This window comes from Tenrec ecaudatus, chromosome 7, assembly GCF_050624435.1.
Source record: "Tenrec ecaudatus isolate mTenEca1 chromosome 7, mTenEca1.hap1, whole genome shotgun sequence".
NCBI classification, from domain to species: Eukaryota; Metazoa; Chordata; class Mammalia; order Afrosoricida; family Tenrecidae; genus Tenrec; species Tenrec ecaudatus.
In genome coordinates, this window is record NC_134536.1 from 72,271,202 (window position 1) to 72,295,298 (window position 24,097).

The 24,097-nt window shown below is 39.2% G+C and overlaps 1 protein-coding gene across 4 annotated transcripts in view; it reads left to right on the forward strand.

Moving 5' to 3' along the window:
- Positions 1–24,097, forward strand: part of ASCC3 (activating signal cointegrator 1 complex subunit 3) — a 344,981-nt gene that overhangs the window by 263,463 nt on the left and 57,421 nt on the right. For all 4 annotated transcript variants that reach the window (XM_075554730.1, XM_075554729.1, XM_075554728.1 and 1 more), the window contains exons 35-36: positions 1,439–1,550; positions 1,739–1,873. In XM_075554730.1, coding sequence (XP_075410845.1) covers positions 1,439–1,550; positions 1,739–1,873 — 247 coding nt within the window. The remainder of the gene's footprint in view (positions 1–1,438; positions 1,551–1,738; positions 1,874–24,097) is intronic.

Below are 24,097 nucleotides of genomic sequence, written 5' to 3' on the forward strand. Positions count from 1 at the left end.
ATTTTTAATACAGGAGGGTAGATCTAAAAAGGTTGCTGCAAAGTCTTAAAATTTTTAAAATATCAAAATATGTAAAGCTATTGTTTCTCAACACAGCCTCCACCTACTGTATATACACGGGTCAGTGGTACCCCAGCGAGGTGTAACATCTCGAGGGTGATTGTCGTTCCTCCGCTGTTCTCTCGAAGCCCCGCTGACACTAGGGCTTTGAATGTTTGTTCACATCCTGCTTTTCCCACCCTCAGCTTATACTCAAGTCAATCAGTGTTTCTGGTTTCCCAGGTAATAACTGGGCACCTCGGTTTATGCTCGGGTCGACTTATATTCGAGTGTAAGCGGTAGGTCTGCACACAGTGAAGGCGGCGTCTCCACCTTGAGCCCTTCACTTTGCACCAGTTAAAACTGTCCTGTGCGCAGCCTCAGGTCACTCCAATCAATCATACTATTTCCATTGCTGTTTGAGTTTGGAGGGAAAAACAAATTCTGAATGGAGAGCTATCTGAGCTTAGGGTGATGGGTGTAAGGTACCCCGGTGAAACTCTCAGAAGACAGCCCTTGCTGCCCTCACAGAATGAGTAGGTGTGTTGCCATGATTAAAAAAAAAATTCCTCATGGCAACCTCCCTGGCCTTTTCTCCTCGTTGCATTTTCCATTTTCTTAAAGCGTGTTCCTAATAAACCCTTATGATTGTCCTGGGTCCATTGAGAGATCTATCAAGATTATTCCTGTGGAGTTCCAAAAAACAGTCACTGTAACCTTTCAAGGACCCCTGGTGGCATAGGGAGTTCAACACTAGGCCACTAATCACAAGGTGAGCTGTTTGAAACCATCAGCCACTCCGTGAGAGAAAGAGGAGGCTCTCTGCTCCCGTAAGAAGTTACAATCATGGAAACCCGCAGGGGCAGCTCTTCCCTGTGCCATGGGGTCACTGTGAGTCAGAAATGACTTGATGGCACGGGGTTTAGTGAGCTAGCCGCCTCTGAGCTGACCTCTCTGCCTTCAGTTTTCCTCTGACCAGATCCCTCCGCCACCATTGGACTTTGTACCCTTTTTTGTTTTTGTTTTTTTAAGTACTCTAAGGCGAATAAGACAAAGGTATTACTGAGAGAACTAGTCCACATCTATCCACTGATTGCAGCTACATGTTTAAATGCATTTCATTTGGAATAAATGTGTGCATGCACACGGGCGAGAGTGAGAGAACTGACACCCAGCTGCAGTACTTTTTAACTTACCCTTGGATTAATATTGTCAATCAGTGTGAACTTACCTTAGTATGGAGCTTTCGATATGTAAAGTGGGGGGTGGCAATTACTTCTTTGATTTGCTACTATGTAATGCAATGGTTTTGAACATCGGAAAAGCACAACATGAAACTGAGGCGGTATCTTTAATAGAGAGTATCTTAAAACAGATCATGACTTTGCTTATTTCCCAGCTACTACAACTTGGGGGATGTGAGCCATGATTCTGTGAACAAGTTTCTGTCCCACCTCGTTGAAAAGTCCCTGGTCGCACTGGAGCATTCCTACTGCGTTGAGATTGGAGAGGTAAGACTCACCATAGATGATTGGACCCTTTGTACAGTAGGGCTTTTACCTCTGCTGAGAACCACACATTAACAAAAGTGTTTCAGTAACAACCTACAGTATGGATTAATTTAAGTACCTCATTAATTTAAGTACCTCTGTGTTATTTATGGTTTGTTTCTTTCTCTCTTATCTTTCTTTTGAAATAGGACAATCGGAGCATTGAACCTCTGACATGCGGCCGAATTGCCTCCTATTACTATTTGAAGTACCAAACAGTCAGAATGTTCAAGGAGCGTTTGAAACCCGAAAGCAGTGTTGAAGAATTGCTGTCCATTCTGAGTGTGAGTATTCTGATGTTGCTGTGTTGTTTTTTAATATAAAGATGTCCTGTTTATACTTTGTATACCTTGGAGTCGTAAATTGTTACCATCTAGTTCTTGATACTGGTCAGAAACTCTGTATCAAGTCGTTCCTCGGTCAAACATGGGCACTAACATGCAACACATATTGTGGGCTCCATGCACCTTCTGTGTCCCTCAAACCTGGACCCTCTTGAGGTAAAACAGGCTGCTAGTAATACTGATGCAGGTATAGATTGTGCTGTCTTTGGCACAGCAAATGATTGCCCTGTAATCACTCACAATACCCTTTCTGAATTACTCTTCAAAGCTTTTCTTAATCTTCTGTTGTGAAAGGTTTATACTTTCCCATGATGTCACTGAAAATTCTCTATGTAACGGTTCGGATAAAAGGTTTTCTTAGCGCTTTGTGCTCATAAAGATGTTTTAAGGTAGCTTCACCCCTCGACACTAATTTATCCCTAACTAACCCTCCCCACCCCCACAAAAGAAACAGGTGTATCAGACTGTAAAATCTATCCTGTCTTTAATTTTGCCCTCTTATGAGGAAGCTAGTAACTAAATTTAATATTTAAGGTAAAATTACTAGTAAGATTATTTTACCTTCATTTTTGTATACTATATACTTGGGAACTTAAAAAAATTGCACCTTCTTTTAATATCATATTTCACAAACTTTTTAAGCTGCCTCATATTTATGACTTTCTTTTCTTCTTTTTTTTTTTTTGGTTTAGAATGAGTGTAATAATTTATGAGAAAACTTTGTTGGTACCCTAGGCAATATATAAAATATAAGTCCTATATTTCCCAGTGGGAGAAAAATGTTTACTCCTTTGGAGGATGAGTTCTTTCACAGCTGTTAACATCATAGGTCACTTGCAGTTGGTTTCTCTTTTTTTATTAACAACTTGTCAGCATGAAATGGAAGAAAATCGTGAACCAATTGTTGAGAAACCCTAGGAGCATTATGGCATCATTATTAGGCCTAGTCTATAATTTCTGGACCTTAAATGGGGATAATAAGATAAGAACCCTCAAAGGGTTAATGTGAAAAGATACCTACCTGAAGCACCTAATGAAGCACGTTTATTTTCCTATCCATTTCCTTTGTATTTAAAATGCACCCAGGTGAAATCAGTCTCAACAGACTTGGGCTGAGAGTAGAATGTAGCTCCCTCCCTCAGGAATGCTGAGTGCCCAGCTCTTCCTGGCCAAAAGCAAAAGTGTAGCACCTTTTCTGTAATTAAGGTACTTCTCTCCTAAAATCTCTGATCCTGTGGGAGTTCACATCCTTATTAGCTGTTTTTCTACCCTCGTACTCCTTTAGAGTTTTCAACAAGTTTCAACTTCCTATTCACAGATTTTAAATTTCTCAATATTGTCCCCTTTCGGAAACTAGTGTGTTGACTTTGTACCCAGCATAGGATCAAGAACTTTGTACTTTGTAGTATTGTTGATGGATGCATGAGTATTATATTTTCTATTTACTCTGTAAAAGGAATAGAAGTAGTCATTTTAAAGAGTCATTTTATAGAAAATAGAGGGAAGAACTAGGAGACAAAGGGTATTTATAGAGGTCTAAATACAGGCATGTACATATGTAAATATATTTATATATGATGATGGGGAAGTAGACCTATGTACATATATTTATAGATTTAGTATTAAGGTAGCAGATGAACATTGGGCCTCCACTCAAGTACTTCCTAAATGCAAGAACACTTTGTTCTATTAAACTGGCATTCCCTATGGCTCACCTTCCCAACCCGATCGCTGAAGACAAAGTGGGTGCATAAGCAAATGTGGTGCAGAAAGCTGATGGTGCCTAGCTATCAAAAGATTTACGCCTGGGATCTTGGCCTTGAAGATAAACAAGTGGCCATCTAGCTGAGAAGCAACAAGGTCCACATGGAGGAAGCACACCAGCCTGTGTGGTCACGAGGTATTGATGGGTTCAGGCATCAAAGACCCAGAACACAAAAATCATATCGATGTGAATGGGGTGGGCAGGGGGTAGTGGAGACCTAAAGGCTATCTGTAGACAATTGGACATCCCATTACAGAGGGGTCACAAGGAAGAGATGAGCCAGTCAGGGTGCAGTATAGCACTAATGAAACATACACCTGTCCTCTAGTTCTTTAATGCTTCCTCCCTCCCTGCACCCGCCACATCATGACCCCAATTCTACCTTACAAATCAGGCTAACATGTACACTGGTACACATAAGAGCTCACCAAACAAGGGAATCCAGGATAGATAAACCCCTCAGAACCAATAATGAGAATAACAATACCAGGAGGGGGGCAAGGGGAAAGTGTGGGGAGAAAGAGGCAGCCGATCACAATGATCAACATATAACCTCCTCCAAGGGGATTGAACAACAGATAAGTGGGTGAAGGGATACAGCAATAGGTGTAAGACATGAAAAATAATAATTTATGAATTATCAAGGGTTAATGAGGGAGGGAGGGGCGAGCCGGGGATGAGCTGATGCAAGGGCTCAAGTAGAAAATGTTTTGAGAATGATGATGGTAACATACGTACAGATGTGCTTGACACCATGGATGCATGGATGGATGAATGATTGTGATAAGAGCTGTCAGAGCCCCCTATAAAATGATTTTAATAATAATAATAAATAACTAAATAATAAAGTCTTGAAGAGCAAGGATGTCACCTTGAGAACTAAGGTGGACTTGACCGGTATTTTTAATTCTCTCATATGCATGTGAAAGGTGGGCGATGGAAAAGGGAGACTCCAGAAAAACGGATGCATCTAAATTATAGTGTTGGAGAAAAATATTGAAAGTACAAACAAACCTATCTTGGAAGAAGTACAAGAATGTTCCTTAGGATAGGGGTGGCATGACTTTGTCTTTGTACTTGAAACATAGTTGGTTCTCCAGAGAGAACAAACTGACTAACCAGTTTCCTGCCAGTGAGTTGATTCCACTTCGCAGCAATCCTGGAGGACAGGTAGAACTCGCTCATGTGTTTCAGAGACTTTAACTCTTTACAGGACTAGAAAACCTCATCTTTCCATCACAAGCAGCTGGTGGTTCAAACTGCTGGCTTTGTAGTTAGCAGCCTAACGTGTAACCATTGTGCAATTAGTAATCCTCTCAGGAGAGACCAGTCCCTGTAGGACAGTAGGGTTGGTCAGCAAAGCAAAAATAATCGTCAGTGAGACGGATGGACACAGTGGCTGCACCAATGGGCTCAAACAACAATCGTGAGGCTGATGCAGCACCCAAGCAGCGTTTCCTTCCGCTGTCTGTAGTCGGGGATGCTTGCGTCAGAATTGACTTCATGGCGCCTAAGAACAGTAGCACACCTTGGAAACACTAGTATTTAACACTTCTCAGCATTTTTCCTTTATCATAAATAGTCTAACAACTTTACAGTTATAATCTCATTTAATCCTCGACAGCATCCCACTCGTTTGATATTTGTAACATTATTTTATTAGTCCCGTTTACAGATTAGCAAATTAGTAGGGATTGATTCCAAGGCAGTGGGCTGAGTGGGTGAGTGCAGGTGAAGAACGTGCAGTCTAGCCCCTGCGCCCGGTTCTTAGCCACTGCACCCACGCATTGCCTCTCCTTGCATGCACACACACACTCACACACACACACGCACAGTAAGATGGAGGCACAAAGTACTTCATGTTGTACATTATTTGAAAAAGAGGTTTGTGAGAGCCGTATGCCTGTTGCACTCAACATTCGCACCTGATGAAGAAGAGAAAAAATGAATTTAAAAACTTGGAATGAATTGCCTCCTATGCTTCAGTCTATCTATGAAAATCTCTTTCCTTAAAACAAGAGGTCTGCCCATAAGCTATCAGCTTCTTTTTTTTTCTCTCTGCCCGCACTACAAAGGCTTTACTTAAAGCATGTTACACTGGTCTCATGGTATATATTTATTAAAATAATCGACCTCTCTATGCATAACATAATAAAATAAATAGCCTGCCAATCTGTATACGAGTCCTCAACATTACATTTATGAGATGTTGTTTTGTGCACCCCTGAAAATTGCCACTGCAACAGTGATGTAATGTGTGCAGGCTCTGATTTTAAAACTACAAAACTTTCAGCTTCTTGGTGGTGGTGACCAAGTGTGTAACAGCAAAGGACACTCTTGTTTAATGAGGAGGCTGTGGCATCAGAGCTACACGACGCACATTGACAAGGATTCACATGCCCTAGTTTTTGTTCGTTTTGTTTTTTCTTGTCTATTGATTCTTCTCTATCGCTAAAGAATAATAGTTACACATACCTATTATTAAGTAATGCTAAATTATAGGTGAAGTCATTGTACTATGTTGCTCGAAACCAGTCTTCTTAATTGGGAAGGGAAACGTAAATCTTTTTTTGTGTGATCACACCATAGACTTGAATAACCCTCATGGCCTCAAAATGGTCTCTCTTCCCACATCCACACTCCTGTCTTAAGGCTCTCTGATCCTGAAAGAAGGAAAAGGAACTGGAGCTTTAGGAAATGGCATGATAATAGCACGACAGGGCAAAGAACGGGCATTTCAAAGCCTTGTTTCCATTGTCATTGTCCTATGCTATTACAGTACTTAAGACAATCAGGTTATAGTTTTGTAAATTTTAGTTTTACTAACTACATCTCCTAGTAAGATGCATTCATTCATTCTTTTAAAGTCATTTTAAAATATTTTAAGTAATTTTTATTCTGAGAATATCACAACTTGAAACTTCTCTTAATTATTGATTTGAACTCATGGTAATATTTTCATAAATTTAATTTTAGCAGTGAAGTACTTTTTCCCCATGATTTCTTAGGCTAAATTTTGTATCTGTGCTTTGTTGTTGTTTTCTAGATGTTAATGATAGTATGAAAATGATGCTCATTAATATTTTTCTTTTAGATTTTCTGAATACGTTAAAATGTGATTATTGTTACCACAGAGAAGATAAACTAGAAGACAACTACAGAAAAAACATTTTAAAAATTGGTTCACGTTCACAAAACACTTAGAAATATATAAACATATTTCTCTCAAATTAACATTAAAACAGTATTCAGTGATTACCTCTTGATCATGTATGTTCATAACTGATCATTGCTACAGTCTTTTTATACCTTTCTTTGAAGGAAGATATGTATTTGGAATCACAAACTTAGCTATAGAGATTTATTTCCCCTTTTAAGTGAATTCTAACAAAATTAATTTTCTGAAATTAAAACTAGAAATTATTTGGAAGTACAGATAGACTTGCCTATGGTACTTTCTACAAAAGACCTTTTCTTTAGAACATAAAGAGAAAAGGTTTCACCGGAGCATCTCTTCATGTGCTTTCTTTGACAGTGGCTTTGCTGCAGCTCCCCTTTCCCTCCGTGTGTGCTAGCTCTAGGTGCCGGGGTTGGTAAACATTCCATACATCAGGCCCACTTAATAACCAATTTTCTTAATTTTATCTTTTATCTTCCTTTCTGTTAGTGGGTGGTCAGGGTCTGCCTGGTAGTTTACAAGATGCTACTATATTGACAGTATTACCTTTTTGACCAAAGGATGCAGGCAACAAGAACTATCTGATGAGAGATGAAACAAACTCAGCCAAATAGTAGGAGCTACGTGAAGTGAAATTGTCTGAAGAAATACCTTAAGGGGCTACTGTAGTGCGCATATCTGAAGAGGTTTTCTTTTACCATACATGTGTCCTTATTAAGTTCCAGCTACCATAGACATAGATTGTATGTATCACATACGTAAAAGTTTCTGTTCACAAACATAATGTTGATTTACCCTAAAATATTTATTGAATGCCTACAAGATGTGAAACACTTGTAAAGACAGGAGATAGAAAAAATATACAAAAGAAACTTCTTGTATATTTATACATACAAGTATTGCATATGAATATATTAATGTGTACATTAATATAAAATAATTCCAGGATAGTAAATTGTGGAAGAGACTTGGATGTTTTCTGTGACGGAGGACATCAGCTTAACGTAATACTTTTAAGAATAGAAGCAGAATGTGTATTAGCCACACACACACAATCTAAAAACAAAACAAATAGTATTTCCCTTCATCTTAGCCTTCTTTATGGGGGAGATATGCTACATAGATTTCTGGTGGTCCCGTGCCAAAAGGACAGCCTGGAAGAAGTTTAAATAGGTCCAAAATAAGCTGCTTGGAAAAATAGGTGACATGATTAGGGCAATTTCATTGTAGAAAGAGAAATGCTTTGAATCAATGAGCTGAAATTAAAATCATGAAGATTACACATGGAGGCTCTTGAACAGGATGACTTTCCCATGGTTAGTAGGAAGCCCCATATGATCATGAAAGTAATGAACTTGGGGTTTACAGGTCAAAAATAAGTAAGTTCAGCTAGAACTGGATTGATTAATGATAAAACTACCACAAACTAAAAGATGGACTTGTTCTCGTAGTTGGTGTGAGAGTGCTGACCATTCTGTTGCACATCTGTGAACGCCGGGATTAGGATTGGGTTTGTGTCGTACTTGCATTGTTCATTCTCTTGGCCTCCAACTGCTTTAGGAATATTGGGGGAGAGAATTGTTTTAATTTGGTGACCTGCTATGCCTTGAAGTACAAACTCCTGAGGACTGTTACCCTGTGCTACGAGAATCTTGATTGAAGTAGTCCAGTCAACTCGGGGAGAAAGTATTAGATTCAACTAATGTTTGTGTGTTTGCTGTAAGAACACCGCCTTTGAGTTTATTGTACGTACTTAATATTTATTACTAAAAAGTTAAAGTGTTTGACTTAGGATTTTACATGTCAGTCCCTTTAAATAACAGTAAAATAAGCCAAAGATTCTGTTGAGACACTCCATTAATCTTATACTGAAATGGTAATCCAATTATATAAATCTTCTCTTTCAAATTCCTGTCCTGAAATAGTAATCCAATTATATAAATCTTATCTTTCAGATACATCGGGTTTTTATTACACTAAAAAATAATGTTAGCAGCCGTGTACTGACTACATTCCAGTCTCCTTATTATATCCACTATTTATAATCCTCATGGTAAATGTTAAAATACAAGAACATGGAATTGGATGTTTGATGAGGTTGTTACAGGTCTAACAGAAAGTGTTTAGAAAAGCTCTCCCCTGTGCCTTCGTCCCCCTCCCCTAGACGTGTTCCATCTGAATCTTCAGTTTAATTCCAGCTGTAAAGCACCGAAATATGCAAACGCACTTTTTAAAAGCAGAGCTACTTTTAAAATTATATCTGACCTCGGAACTTTTCATTATAGGCACTTCAATGCAGATATTAATTATGAGCAAATAATTATTTCCACATTTCTTATTGAAGACATGCATTTTAACTTTTAAACACACTGATGCTATTTTGAAAAGGTTATGTGTCTTACAGAACTTTCGCCAAGTTTTTTTTAACACCATGAATTAATAAGCTTCATAATTAAGGCAGCTGCTTCACACCTCTATTGTTAACTGGTGACATTACATCTGTCTGGCTCCATTCATGCCCTCCTCCGACTTATTGAAACATTTAGCAGTTTTGGCAACAGGGATTACATGGCATAGAGTAAGTAGTCTAATTAGATATAAGTGAAAATCCTGAGGGAAAATGGCATTTAAAAAGTAATTTGAAGAATCCTTTAATGATGTTGGCACTAACAGCTCCCGTCTAGAAAACGCCTGTCGTGGTGGCAAACCAGAGCGGTGCTTTGCTACGTTCACTGCACTTTCACAAGTTAGCCTATCTCAAAACAGCCATTGAAGTGAAAAGCTTTCAAAGTTAGGGCAGATTTATTTGCTTAAATGGGGCTTTCAGAATATGCTTTCTAGTTATTAGCAGTTGTGAAAGAAAGCAAAATATGCCCCAATGTTTTCTGCCTCTAGAATTTTCAATAAAGTGTTTCAGGTAATGAGTTAGCACAATCCTTGTGAAACATGAGATTACATTTTATATCAAGTATCCAATTTGGAAACTTGTGTCACTTATTTTTCTACAAAACCTTGGATATTGACTAAAACTACAGTTTTATGTGTCAGTGTAAAATAGAACTTTCAAATGTATAAGTTATCAGAACAATAATATTTTGTTTAATAATAAGTTCCCACATTTGGCAGCTCTCTCTGGTGCTTTCTTTAACATCACACTGAGTATTTGCCCCTATGCAGAATATTTTCAATGATAGAGTATTCTGAATGCTTTTTTTTCCTTCTTCTTCAATATGAGGCACAATGACAAATCACTTGGTACAAAAGTACCATTTTCAACACATGAGGTTGGAAAAATCAGCAAGGACGTTGTAAAATTTTGAAACTGGATAAATTAAAAAGATAAGCTCGAGCTGCGTGGTATTGGTGGCGGGCTCAGCATGCAACATTAAAGAAAAATGAAAGGAAGGCAAGGTTAACTGAGTGGCAGTGAACAGCACCAACCTCGTGGCCTTCCACTTCCAAACACCCTCCCGCCAGTCACAGGAGCCCATCTGCTGCTCCTATTCTCCTCCGAGTGGGAACCTAATGGGACATCGTCCAGGCCTTGTGAGAAGAGCTTCCCAACCCAGAGGCTGGTTGCTGCCTGGCATCTTTTGGAAAAGCACAGATGGCAACTGTCTTGGAAAAAAAAGAAAGAGGTATCTTTCTACTTCTCTTAGTCTCTTTCCTTTGAGACTCTTTCTGTTCTCTGTTGTTTCTTAGGCTCTCCTGACTTTCTATTCTTCGATACTTTCCTTAGCACTGGGAAAATGAACTCTTTTCGTGGTAAAAAGGCCTTTATCACAAATACGTCTGTTTTTGTCATGTACAGTGAAGGTGTTTAACCTGATTGTGCTCCAATGAGGACAAAATGTCTATGATATTACCCGGGATTTGTCCTTTTTAAATTTTCTTTCTTTTCAATTACTTTTGGCTCCCTAACTATCCCATAGAATAAGCATTGTCAATTACCGTGACTCTAAAGTTAGTAATTGAATGATGTTCTTAATTAAGAAATGAGTTTAGATATCCAAGTAGAATGGATGAGATTAATTTTTTTCCCAATATACCTTAGTCTAACTTTCTCGTTTATAAAAATAAAGGGTGACTCGGATGACACAATTAATGTGGAAAAATCATATAAAAACTAAGGTACCAACAGGAAAGTGGCAAAGTTAGTTAGCGCCTTTTGTCCCAGCTACCTTTTAAATGACCTTTCATTCATCCCTGTGCTGATTCGTGTTTTTTCTTTTCTCTTTTTGCATCCTATTTTACCCTTTCATTTAAATTTACAAAGCATGGCAGTACCTCTTAACCTTCCCAGCCTAAGTTATCTGTAAAAAATACTTCTGGCTTGTCACCACTTATTAAGACTTGACTAAGTGTTCAGTGGTAATACGCCGTGTACTTGGGACAATGCCAAAGAAAGATAGGACAGAACCATCTTTGTTAAGGATGTTTGTCCTCGTGTTGGAAAAGCCTAGCAGAAACGAAAGAGAAGTTTGCGTTGAGTGCGGGTCAGCTGCAGCTCTTTAGAATGGCTTCTTCTCTGTGTGGGAGGCGTGTCCTCTGTATGGTATTCGAGGCAAAGTGTGGCTGATGCTGTCCTCCCCCCAAAACCAAGAGCTCACAGCCTGATCAATGAGCAAAATTAGATCACCAAACTCCTGGGGGTCAACTAGGACATTTGTATAGGGAGAGTCCATTAGGAAACTTGAAATTGTTGATATAAGCTTCATACAAATTAAGTTATTTTTCTAAAACTCCAGTGTTGTTTGTTTTCTTGGATTCCGGTCATGAGTCACGTGACAAAGGAAAGCATTATTTGATTTTGAACACCTTTTGTTTATTAGCAGTAACTCTCTTTGAGTGATAACCTTAACTATTTAGAATGATCGGTACACATACAATCCTGTTAGGACAAAGAAAATTGATTTTGTAATGAAACTAATTTTTGGAATTATTATCTTTGTGGGAAAATAGATTTCCTTCCTTAAATTCTGAACATTTCTCACTCTGCCATAGTGAAGCAGAATCTTGTTTGTTTGTTTGTTTGTTTGTTTGTTTGTTTGAATAATTAGACATTTTAATATTGGGCTACACATTACCAAAAGTAATTATGATATGTTGAAAATCTGATGCTGGTTAAAGTGTTTCTTGTTTTAGCCCAACGAAATACTCTAAAATTTGTTAGGGTTTCATTGGTCCAGCAGGTGGAGCATTTCAGAAATCAATTTTCACTCCTCCGTCGTTAATAACAGTGATAAGAACTGTTCTCAAAAGCTGGTGTTTGCTGTCCTCAATATCTTCCCAGCACAGATAATGCCAAAATAATGTCCAGACTGAAAAACACACCAACTTACCGTTTATTCTCATATAACAAATAAGATATTAAAGGATGTGTTCATTCCCAATACCTGAAGCCATGTGAAAGTACTTTCAGTATCATTTAACAACCTACATTCCTCCCTAACTCCCAACTGATGTAAGGAAGTTCTACAATCTTACATTATCTTGGAAACAAGGAATCTTAAAAAGAAAGAGCAAAATTCAAAATACCCCTTGGGGCTGAGACATAAACAGCCTTTGTATTCTATGCCAGAACTCTATTTAACAACAGGGAAATGGAGGTGGGGGGCGGGGTGGAGATTAACCATTTTAGTTAATTTTTTGGTAAAATTCTCAATGGAATTCTAATGAATATATGATAAAGGGAAGTCATCAAATTTAGCCATCTCCTTGGCTCACTTAATCTTGTTTTCATACAGCGCCATAAGCTTTTATTTTCCTTTTTAATGAAAATAGGCAATTACTTTCCCTTAATTGGTTATGTGAACTATATTCCCTTACATTTTATCTATGTAATTGTTCTCCCATCTCACTTCTGTTGTCCTAACCAGTCCCCCTGTACCCTCACCTTATTTAACCACAGAGGGATTCATATCCTTTCATGTAAGTCACTTTCTCATCCTTTACCTAATTACTTCTTTTTGTCTTTGTTTTTATTTGGGGGTTGTATTAAAAGATTATTTTATTGGGGGCTCTTATACATCATCATCCATACATCAACTGATCAGACATATTTGTACACCTGTTGCCATCGTTATTTTCGAGACATTTACTTTCTATTGAGCCCTTGGTATCAGCTCTTCTTTTTTCCCTACCCTCGCCACCCTCGTGACCCCTTGACAAATTATAAATTATTATTTTCTTATCTTACACTAACCGCTGTCTCCCTTCCCTTTGATTTCTGTTGTTCATCCCCTGGAAAGGGGTGGTGGTAGCTATGTGTCGATCATTGCGATCGGTTCCTCCTTCTTCCCCTCCTCTCCTCACCTTCCCCCTACCCTTCTAGAATCACTACTCCAATTCCTGTTCTTGGATTCCATTTCTCGTGAGATCTTATCTCTTATCTGTACCCGTGCATATGCTCTGGTCTAGCCCACAGATAGTGGGCGGGGGGGGGGGGGGCGGTGAAGAAGCCTCAAGTAACCAGAAGAATGTCTGTGTTTCATTGATGCTTTATTGTACCTAGTTGACGCATCCCTTCCTTGTGGCCCTTCTGCGAGGGAATGTCCCATTGTCTATAGATGGGTTTTGAGTCTCTGCTCCAATTCTTCTGGTTCTCAACAATATGATTTTTTGTTTGTTTGTTTGTTTATGGTCTTCTGAAGCCTGTTACCCAATCCTGTCAACACCTCATGATTGCACAGGCTGGTGTGCTTCATCCATGTAGGCTTATTGCTTCTATGCTAGATGGCTGCTTGATTAACTTCAAGCCTTTAAGACCCCAGACACGATATCTTTTGATAGGCGGGCACCATCCGCTTTCTTTGCCACATTTGCTTATGCACCCATTTTGTCTTCAGTGATTGTGCCGGAAGGGTGAGCATCACAGAATACCAATTTGTTAGAACCAAGTGTTCTTGCATTGAGGGAGGGCCTGAGCAGAGGCCCGAAGTCCAGTCACTACTTCAGTGTATTGCCATATAAATATTTGTACCTAGTCCACTACCTCTATTTTTATGAATTATTGTATTTACATATGTACACAACTATGCTTATAGCTCTACTTTACTTTTGTATTTCGAAGAAGGAGCTTTCGTGGCACAGTGCTTGATTGCTAACCAAAAGGTCAGTAGTTCACACTCGTCAACTTCCTCCATGGGGGAAAGATGGGACCCTGCGTCTGTCATGAGCTACAAACTTGGAATCTCTGTGAGGCAGTGGCAATCTTCCCTCTTGGGTCATTTAGAAATAAATTCAGTGGCACTAGACTTGGTTTTATTTGCTTTTTTAATGATTGTTTTAAAGAAAAGAGCCTTATCTGTGTGCAGTTCTAGATCTATGGCCTTTGTTATATCACCCAGTGGGTTTAACCCCACGTTGCCTCAGCTTCTCATTTGAGCTACATAAGGAGACTCTGAAAAGCTCATGGAAAGATGAAATCAAACATGATGGTGTTTTTCCTTGAACTTTTTAAGTCCCCCTTGTAGTATAGTATAAGGAATTTCTGTCTTTGGGTAATGACTAGCTTTAACCAGTTCCCATGTTCCATATGACCAAATCATCTGAAGTGAGAGACATTTGGCATATTGAGATTATTTATAAAGTTGATGTGCTTAGTTCACTTAGGACATAATCATTATGTTTGTAATCATGCAAGCTTTATGGTTTGAGCTAGGGCTTTAGAATCAAACTGCTTGGGTTCAAATACCAGTTCTGCCACTTCCTAGCTTAACACCTGAGCCTCAATATCTTCTTGTATTTAATGGTAGTAGTAATAATAATAATAATGACTTCATGGAATTATCAAGAGGATCAAATTAGATCGATATTAGCTATAATTATATGTAATATATTTATTGGAAACACGTTTCAGATGTGTGAGATACAGCCTGAACTCAAACTACGTGGAGTCAATTTCAACTCCTGAAGGCCCTATAGGACAGCCTAGAACTGCCTCTCTGGGCTTCTGAGACCATAAAACGTTATGAGAGTCACAAGGCTCATCTTTCTCCTGCATTGACCTGTTGTTGTGAGGTGCCATCAAGTCAACCCCGACCCATAGGCACCTTACGCTCAACAGAACGAAGCGCCGTCCAGTCCGGCACCAGCCTCACTAGTGTTGTGGTGGAGCCCGTTGTTGCAGCCACGGTGTCCATCCGTCTCATCGAGGGCCTCCCTCTTTTTCGCCGTCCCTCCACTTTTCCAAACATGATGCCTTCTCTAGGGACTAGTCTCACCTGGCAATATGCCAAAAGTATGTAAGATGAAACCTTGCCATCTTTTCCTCCAAGAAGCATTCTGGCCTTACTTCTTCCAATACAGATTGGTTAGTTCCCTTTAACCGTCCATATGGTTTTCCATATTCTTCTCCAGCACCACAATTCAAATGCATCTATTCTTCTGCGGTCTTCCTTAGTCAATATCCAATCCTCACATGCATATGATGCAATGAAGAATACTATGACTTGGGTCAGCTGCACCTTGGTCCTCAAAGGAGCATCCTTGCTCTTCAGTGCTTCAGAGAGGTCTTGTGCAGCACATTTACCTGATGCAACATGTCTTTTGATCTCCTGACTGTTGCTTCCTTGAGCATTGTCGTAGATCCAAGCAAGACAAAAATCCTTGTCAACTTGAGTCTTATCATGATGTCACCTATTGGTCCAGTTGTGAGGATTTTGGTCTTCCTTACTTTGAGTTGCAATCAGTCCTGCAGGCTGCCATCCTTGATCTTCAGCGGGTGCTTCAAGCCTTCCTCATTTTCAGGAAACAAGAGTGTATGCTCTGCAGACTCCAGGTTAAGTCTTCCTCCAATCCTGATGCTACATTCTCCTTCATATAATCCAGCTTCTCTGATGATTTCTCAGCACACAGATTCAAAAAAATATTGTGAGAGGATTCATTCTTGGTGCACACCTTTCCTGATAGTGAACCGTGCAGTATTCCCTTGTTCTGTTCTCACGACTGCCTTTTGATCCATGTATAAGTTCTAAATGTGCACAATAAAGTGTTCCGAAACTCCCGTTCTTCTCAAGGTCATCCACAGTTTATCAGGGTCCACACAGTCCAAGGCCTTTGCATGGTCAACGAAACACAGGTAGACATCTTTCTGGTAGTCTTGCTTTGAGCCAAGATTCTTCTGACATCAGCAATGATATCCCTTGTTCCATGTTCCCTCCTGAATCCAGCCTGGATTCCCTGTCGATATACTGCTGCATGCAGTGAACTAGGCTTATGAAGCATAATCATGGTTGAAATGTATTTGCCATTGTTGCAGCTCTGGGCTCAACAATTATAATATGGCACAGAGCCAGCCAATAATTTAGTCAGTTAAATGAGAAGAAGTCAAGCAAATACTCTATATAGAGTCATAGAAACATCTATTTAAAAAATAGAAAAATGTAAAGCTATTATTTCTGAAACATATCTTCCATGTAGCTCTGTATATTTATTCAGAAAGCAATGTTTCTTCTGTGTGTCTATCCTTTCCCTGAAAAAGTATGCCCTCTCCTATCTGTAACATGTCAAAACAGTCATCAGTGGCATCCGAGGACCCCCAAATTAGGTTTCTTTTCAATGCTATTTGAGTTTGTGGAACAAAGTATCCTAGGGAGCAAAATCAGGGCTCTAGGCTAGGTGGGCTAAGGTTTCCCAATGGAATTACCACAAGACAACCTTTGCCACTCTGGAAAAATGAGCAGGTGCCGTGTTATGATGGCAAAAATTCCTTAGCAAATCTTGCTTCACCTTTTTCTCACCATTGCAGTTTTCCATGTTCTTTAAACTTCCTCATAATAAGCCTCCATGATCGTCCTGTGTCCTCTGAGAAAAATCTGTACTGATTACCCATTTGGAATCTCGAGAGAAAAACAAAACAAAACCAGTTAACTATAAACTTCTGAGTGGAATCCTCTGCCTTTGTTTGAATTTAATTGGCCCTCTGTGAAGCGGTTATTTTGATTGGATTTTTTTAATGACATTTTAAGGTACCCTAAAGAGACCATGACAAGCGTATTACTGATGGAACTTGTCTGTAACTCTGCACTGGTCAGAGAGACATATTTAGACACTTGGTTCGGAACAAACCTGCCTGTGTATCCTTTGGAACCCTGGTAGCTAATGTTTTTTGTTTGTTTATTGTTACTGGCTATCATGCATGAGGCCTCTGTACTGGAGTTGCCTTTAATGGTAACTAACTACAACAAAGAAATTCAGTAGATCCTAGACCAAGAAAAAATATGCTACAAAATCAATTACTGTGGCCATTGGCGGCATGTGTATTGACAAGGGATTTGAAGATGGAGCTCTGGGCACTCTATACTGTAGAGGTTGAAGAAGACGTGGAGGGCCAGCAAAGGAAATCAAAGTGAAACAGTAAGCCAGAAGGAAGAATGCATTGTCCTGGAAGACAACGGAAGGAAAAGATTGCAAGAAAGGGATGGTGAGTGACTGAACTAAAGCCTGTTAACATCTAGAGTGGGATGACAGCTGAGAGGGCACTTCCACTTGAGAAGATGAAGACCCTAGGCACCTTTGGGAGTAATTTCAGGAGGAATAGCGAAGGCAAAAGTGGGCTGTAGAGAGAATGCATTTTGAGGACATAAATAGAGCTGATTCCTAAATGGAACTGTGGGTAGGTGGTATGGATTTTTTTAGGATGATATAGCAAATTTCCATTCTGATAGAAATGATCCTATAAAAGAAAGCTTTATATGAGAAATAAGAAATTTTAAAGAGAGAGAAACCTCTTTAAGAAAATTAAAGGGTAATGGAAATCAATGCATAAATGAAAAATGTGGCCTTAGATATAAGCAGAGACAATTATTCATAGAAGGAAAAATGACAGAATATTGGGATGTAGATATAAGGACCATTAGATCTAGGTGGCGGGTGTTTAGGAGATTCTTTTCTGTTTGCTTTCCTTTCTGTTTCATAAACTGAACGTCAAGGTCACCAGCTTTGAGACTAAAGAGGTAGAAGGGCCTGACTGGTGAATGAGAACATGAGGACAAAACTAAACTCGTGGCCATCAAGTCAATTCTAACTCATAGCGACCCTGTAGGACAGACGAGAACTACCCACTTGGGGTTTCCAAGACTTTCAGTCTTTTTTTTTTAAGACTTTAGGTCTTCGCAGGAGTTGACAGCCTCATCTTTCTCACATGGGGCGACTGGTATGTGCGACCCCTGGCCTGTGGTTAGCTCAATCCATAGTCCAATGTGTAGTCCACAGAGCAGTGCCATCAGCAGCAGATTGAAGGAGCCGTGGTGTGGTCCAATAAATGGGATTTACTTTAGAGGTCCAAGCCGTTTGAACCGCTTGTGTGTAAGTAGTCTAGCTAAACCTCATTGTCCTCATTCATTAAAAAAGATAGAGCGATACCTGCCTTGCTTACCTTCACAGGGATATTGAATGACTCTAGTTAGGTAATTAAATAATTAATGTGTAAATGTTTGCAAGTTATAGTTTTCAAGGATTTGATCTGGTCTTGAATCCACCATCAGTGCTCCTGAATGCAGCTGTGGGGATCCAACGCATTGCGCTGGGTCAGTCTCTACACAAGAGCTCTTTGAAGTGTTGAAAAACAGGATTACTTTGAGAACTAAGATTCACCTGATCTAACCCATGATATTTTCAGTCACCTCACTAACATGTGAAGGTGGATATTCAAGAAGGAAGACAGAAAAAGTCAATGCACTTGAACTGTGGTGTTGGTAACGAATATTGAGAGCATCATGGACTTCCAAGAGAACTAACAGATGTGCCTTAGGAGTAGAGCAAGCGCGTTCCGTGGAGTCGAAGATGGGGAGACTTCTTCTCGTGTGCTTTGGACATGCTATCAGAAGAGTCCTGGAGAAAGGCACCATGCTGGGAAGAGTGGAGAGACTACGCAAAAGAGAAAGCCCTTCCAACAAGATGGCTTGACACGGGGCCTGCAACAATAAAAGGACAACTGTGCAGATGGCACAGAACCAGGCGGTGTGTTGTTGTGCTGTACATCGGGTCACCATGAGTTGGAACCAACTTGATGGCACCTAACAACAACATAAATTTAAGGGCTACATTTTAGAACATACGGAGCCCTTGTGTAGTGGTTACATACTGGCCTGCTAGCCACAAGGTCAGCAGTTTGAAACCACCACCCTCTCTGCTGGGGAAAAACACTCCCATAAAGAGTTACCATCTCAAACCCACAGGCACAGTTCTGCTATGTCCTATATGGTCATTGGGATTTATAGGATGAGTTGGAATTCATCCTATGGCAGTGAGGTTTCCTTTAAATATTAGAACATTTTGGTATGCATTTTAGCAGAGATTTATGGTTTGCGTTTCTTATTTAGGGGTAAGGGCATATTGGTTTTGTTCTTAATTCCAAGCTTCTTTATTCTAGGCCAGTGGTTCTCAACCTTCCTAATGCTGTGACCCTTTAATACAGATCCTCATGTTGTGACACCCCCCCCCCAACCATAAAATTATTTTTGTTGCCACTTCATAACTGTAATTTTGCTACAGTTACGAATCAGGCGACCCCTGTGAAAGGTCATTCAATCCCCAAAGGGGTCTTGATCCACAGGTTGAGAGAATAAGGGTTTTTAAGGCTTCAATGCTTTCGGTCTCTATCACAGACAGAAGGTCTGGAACCTTTTAATTTCCATATTGTTTGTTGGAAAAGTAAAAGCACAAGGTCTTGTTCCCCTTGTGGTTGCACTTACACTTTCCCTGTAGCTTAACTTGTCTTCAGTGAGTTTTGTTGTTGCCCCTTTTTTTAACGACATGTGGCAACTTTGAAGGAGAACTCTAGGCCCCTTGGATGACAGTAGCATTTTCCAAGTTTTGTTTTATTTTTCTTAGCTTTTTCCTTCTCTCGTGCTTTACTGGTTAACATTTTGCTGGAGGCCTTGCTTCGGGGAGTGGCAGAGTCTATAACAACAGTCACTCCCCTTTGCCCAGCAGCCTACAGCCAAACACGAATGCACCAGGATTCTGTAATGAGGCCTCAGCCTGGCTTCCAGACCTGGGCCTGTGCTCCTGAGAGCGCTCATCTCTTTACAGTTTGTTAAAAACCACTTAGTAATTAGAAAAAATCATAAAGTAATTACCATTAGTAATAGTGATTATGGCTGGATGATTACTCCTTCACGAAGACGCTTTGCAAATGGATTAGCACTTCTTTGAATTAGGAACTTGGGCTTCAAAGCTGCGAGGAAGCTGTATTAGTGAGAAAAGGTTCTTTCTATTGGGACTAAGCAGCAAACTGTAAAACAGCCAGACAGCCGTTGGGTTGATAGAAAACTCAGAAAAATCAAATTGGCTGTTTAATTTGGAGCACATCCATCTGCAAAATTTCTCTTGATCCAATTGTAGTTAAAGCTCTGGTGATTTTGAGATAGTTCTTTAGTATGCCATCTCCAAATTGGGCTGCAATAGTCGCATGTATCTCTACTTTGAGTAATTTGGTGATACTACATTATTTGATACAGGAAGAGGTATGTGTAAAATATAGGTTTTCAACCATTTTGACACATAAATAGACACACTTCACTTCATTCTCATTGTAATGGAAAATGAATATTCATTCTTTCTCATACACTGCCCTTTTCTAACCTTGTCTCTTCCTCTTTACTCCACGGAAATGACTACTGAGCCTCCTTTACTGTTTATATCTTCTCTTGCTAGTCTAGATGGTCTCTTATTTATTTTATTCTATGTAATGCATAATTTTTAGGCACATGCCCTCAGCAGTCCTTCAAGTATCCATAAAGGTACTTCAGATAGTTCATGGGAAAATCCCATTACCTTTTCATTTTTCACAAACTTTCTGAAACCCTTGGCTTAGCACCAAGGAGCTGTGCTGGGGGCACCCAGGAGCATAGTGAGTGGGGAGATGGGCTGCTATCGCAGTCAGCTGCTCCTTAGAAGAAAGAGCAGGCTTTCTCCTGTGGTGCCCACAGGAGCAGTCCCACCATGACCTTTGAAGGTCACCCTGAGTCAGCATCGACTAGCCGGCTGTCAGAACTGTGCTAGGTCCCCGAGGGCAATGCTAATTAAGACATGGTCCCTGCCTTTAGGAAGACAACAACCACAAGGCTATACTAAGAAATGATATTAATTATATGCCAACACCACTGAGAAATATGTAAACAAAATATCAGGGGGGGACAACAAAATTAATACGAAAAAATAAGTAATTATAGTTTTATATTTATGATCTTGAAATTCACCAGTATGACTGAAGTACTGTAGAAGTCTGGTTACTGTGAACATAGGATTTGGGATCAAAGACACCTGTCTCCACCATATTCTAGCAGACCTTAGACAGTCATTTAAATTTCTGAAGTTTCAGGCTTCTCTTTAAAACATAGAATTAAAAGAAAATAATATGTATGAAGCTTTATTATTCATAGCCAGTGTCCTTGGATTGGAGTTGGGCTGCTACTGAAAAGTTAGCCACTTATATGTTTTATAATGCTATATCACATATTTATATATTTATAACACATATATTCATATGTACGTGTAACTGGCTGAAATGTTCAAACCCACCTAGAGGCCCTGTGCAATCTGGGCCTGGCAGTCTGTGTGACAGGTCACAGCCTGGGAGCGCTCAGGAGCACCTGTGCAAATACAGGAGCGTCATGCATGAAGCTCAATACAACGGCAGCCACTCTCTTGAGAGCAAATCCTAGCAGTTGATATGTGATACATTCTATAAATTATATCTGCATAGGTCAAATCCCATTCTCTTCTTTAAAACAAAAGACCTCTATGTAAAATAAATTGGGGATTCCTTTGTGTGTCACCTGAGACTGTTCCAGGCCTGCCTTCCAAGTCGGGTGCAGGAAGAATCGTGTTTTCTCCAACTGCTCTTTCCCATGGACTCCCCTGCAATGTTCAGGTGAGTCATATGCCAAGGGTGCTTCTCCACCTCAGCAAAGACATTTTCTTTGTATTTGTCAAGAACCAGCTCATTTATTACTGACTTCACCCATCACCTCTGTGAATCAGACAATAGGAAACATCATTAATTATTGATTGATTCAACATATTATAGGTCATATTGTATAACTTTCTGGAAAAGTACTCACGTTAGATTCTAATTTCATGGAATATTCCATGAAATATTCTTTAATATCCATTAAAGAATTAAAGCCTGAAGTAATATTAAACATTCTTAATTAGGGTGCATGGGAAATGGATCCAAAAAGCTTTCGAGATGGGGAAGAAACTCATAAAAGGAAATGGACAGATTTGACTTCATAAAAATCTGTGTGTGAATATACATACAAAAGTTTTAAAGCAAAATTACTAAGTATCCATATTAACCTTTGGCACAATTATGGCAGACCAAAGTATAATGTATATTAAGTAATTTGTAAATCACAAAATTTTAAAAGCCACTAAAACTCAACTCAGATGGCAAAATGAAAAGAAGACATTAAACAATAATTCACCGAGAGAAATAAATCTATTAAAGGTTTTTGTAAAACCTCAAAATGGAAAATAGGGATCTCTTGGCATATTATCAAAAATTCAAAAAGGCTCCTTCTCTTTGCTGGCAAGAATGCTGTGAGTCGCACATTCCAGAATACTGGTAAACAAATGTCATGTCAAAGCTTTTAGAGAGCGTTTTTTTTTAATTCCTGACCCTCGGTGTTGTAATTACATCCCTAGGGGATTTATGTGAGGAAACAGCTATGTGGTCTAGATGTGTCTCACAAGTGTTCGTGACAACATAGTACAATACCAACAATCTGGAAAATGTTTCTAAGAAGAACAGCATCTTTTTCCAAATAAATTATTTCAGAATAAATCATTTGTAATCATTTACCTTAAGCTTGTAGTATTAGAAAAGGAATCGGTGGGGGAAACTGGAGCTGTTTAGATTGTTTTGTTTTAATGTGCTTTTTTATAAAATTGTTTTATTAGGGGCTCATACAACTCTTATCCATACATACATCAATTGTGTAAAGCACATCTGTATATTCATTGTCCTCATCATTCTCAAAACATTTGCTCTCCACTTAAGCCCTGGCATCAGGTCCTCATTTTTCCCCTCTCTCCTCCCTCCCTCATGAACCCTTGATAATTTATGAATTATTATTTTGTCATATCTTGCCCTATCCAGCGTCTCCCTTCACCCACTTTTCTGTTGTCTGCCCCACAGGGAGGAGGTCACATGTAGATCCTTGCAATCGGTTCCCCCTTTCCAACCCACCCTCCCTCTACCTTCCCAGTATCACCACTCACACCCCTGGTCCTGAAGGGATCATCCTCCCTGGATCCCCTGTGTTTCTGATTCCTATCTGTACCAGTGTACATCCTCTGGTCTAACCAGACTTGCAAGGTAGAATTGGGATCATGATTGTTTGGTGTGGGGGGGCCTTAATGTGCTTTTTAATAGACATTGTACAATCTCCTGTTATGATATTTATATTTGGCTTGTCAAGACAAAAGAGAATTATTTACTAATTACTGGAATTTTTTAGAAGTTCTTAGATATTTTCTTCTAACTGCTGATTAATAATTCTTAGGGAACTGTAGTCTTCCCACTGAAAAGAGCTAAAACATTTTTGTTTTTCTGATGCTGAGCCATTATACATTCGGTCAGAAGGCTAGTGAATTTCTTCTCCAGGAATGAATTTTATGCCTACTACCTTTGGATTTCTAAACCCAAAGGGTGTTTGCCATTTCTGTAATTACATGTATTCTGAAGATTTTAAAATAAAACCCATTGATAAATTATTTATTACAATAAAGAACACTCATAGTATTTAGTATCTGCATTTTATTTTAACATCACAGTCTCCTAAAAAATTATCCCACTTATATTGTTTTCCCACTGACAATTCATAGACTATAAAGAAGCATGTCTCAGAAATGTGATTATTTCAGAAAGTTAAAAGTCAGTTTACTTTTTTTAAAGAGTGTGTTGGGGGTGTGTGTGGTTCCCATATCTCCTCAGATATATGAAAATCTATACTGTTCTAGTCATCATTTTGTCTGTATTTCAGTAGGAGGGGGAGTAGTTTTGTAAAAGTGCCATAATATTAGTTTAATAGTATTTATTGCCAAAAAGAAACACTGTTATGCATACTTCCTTTTAAAATGTTCAATTTCGGTTCCGCATATTATTATTCATGGGTATTTTCTGTTATTTATGACACAGTGCCAGTAAATTTATAAAACAAATGCCAAACAGGTGTCATCTCTTACTGACAGATGAACAAATAAATTT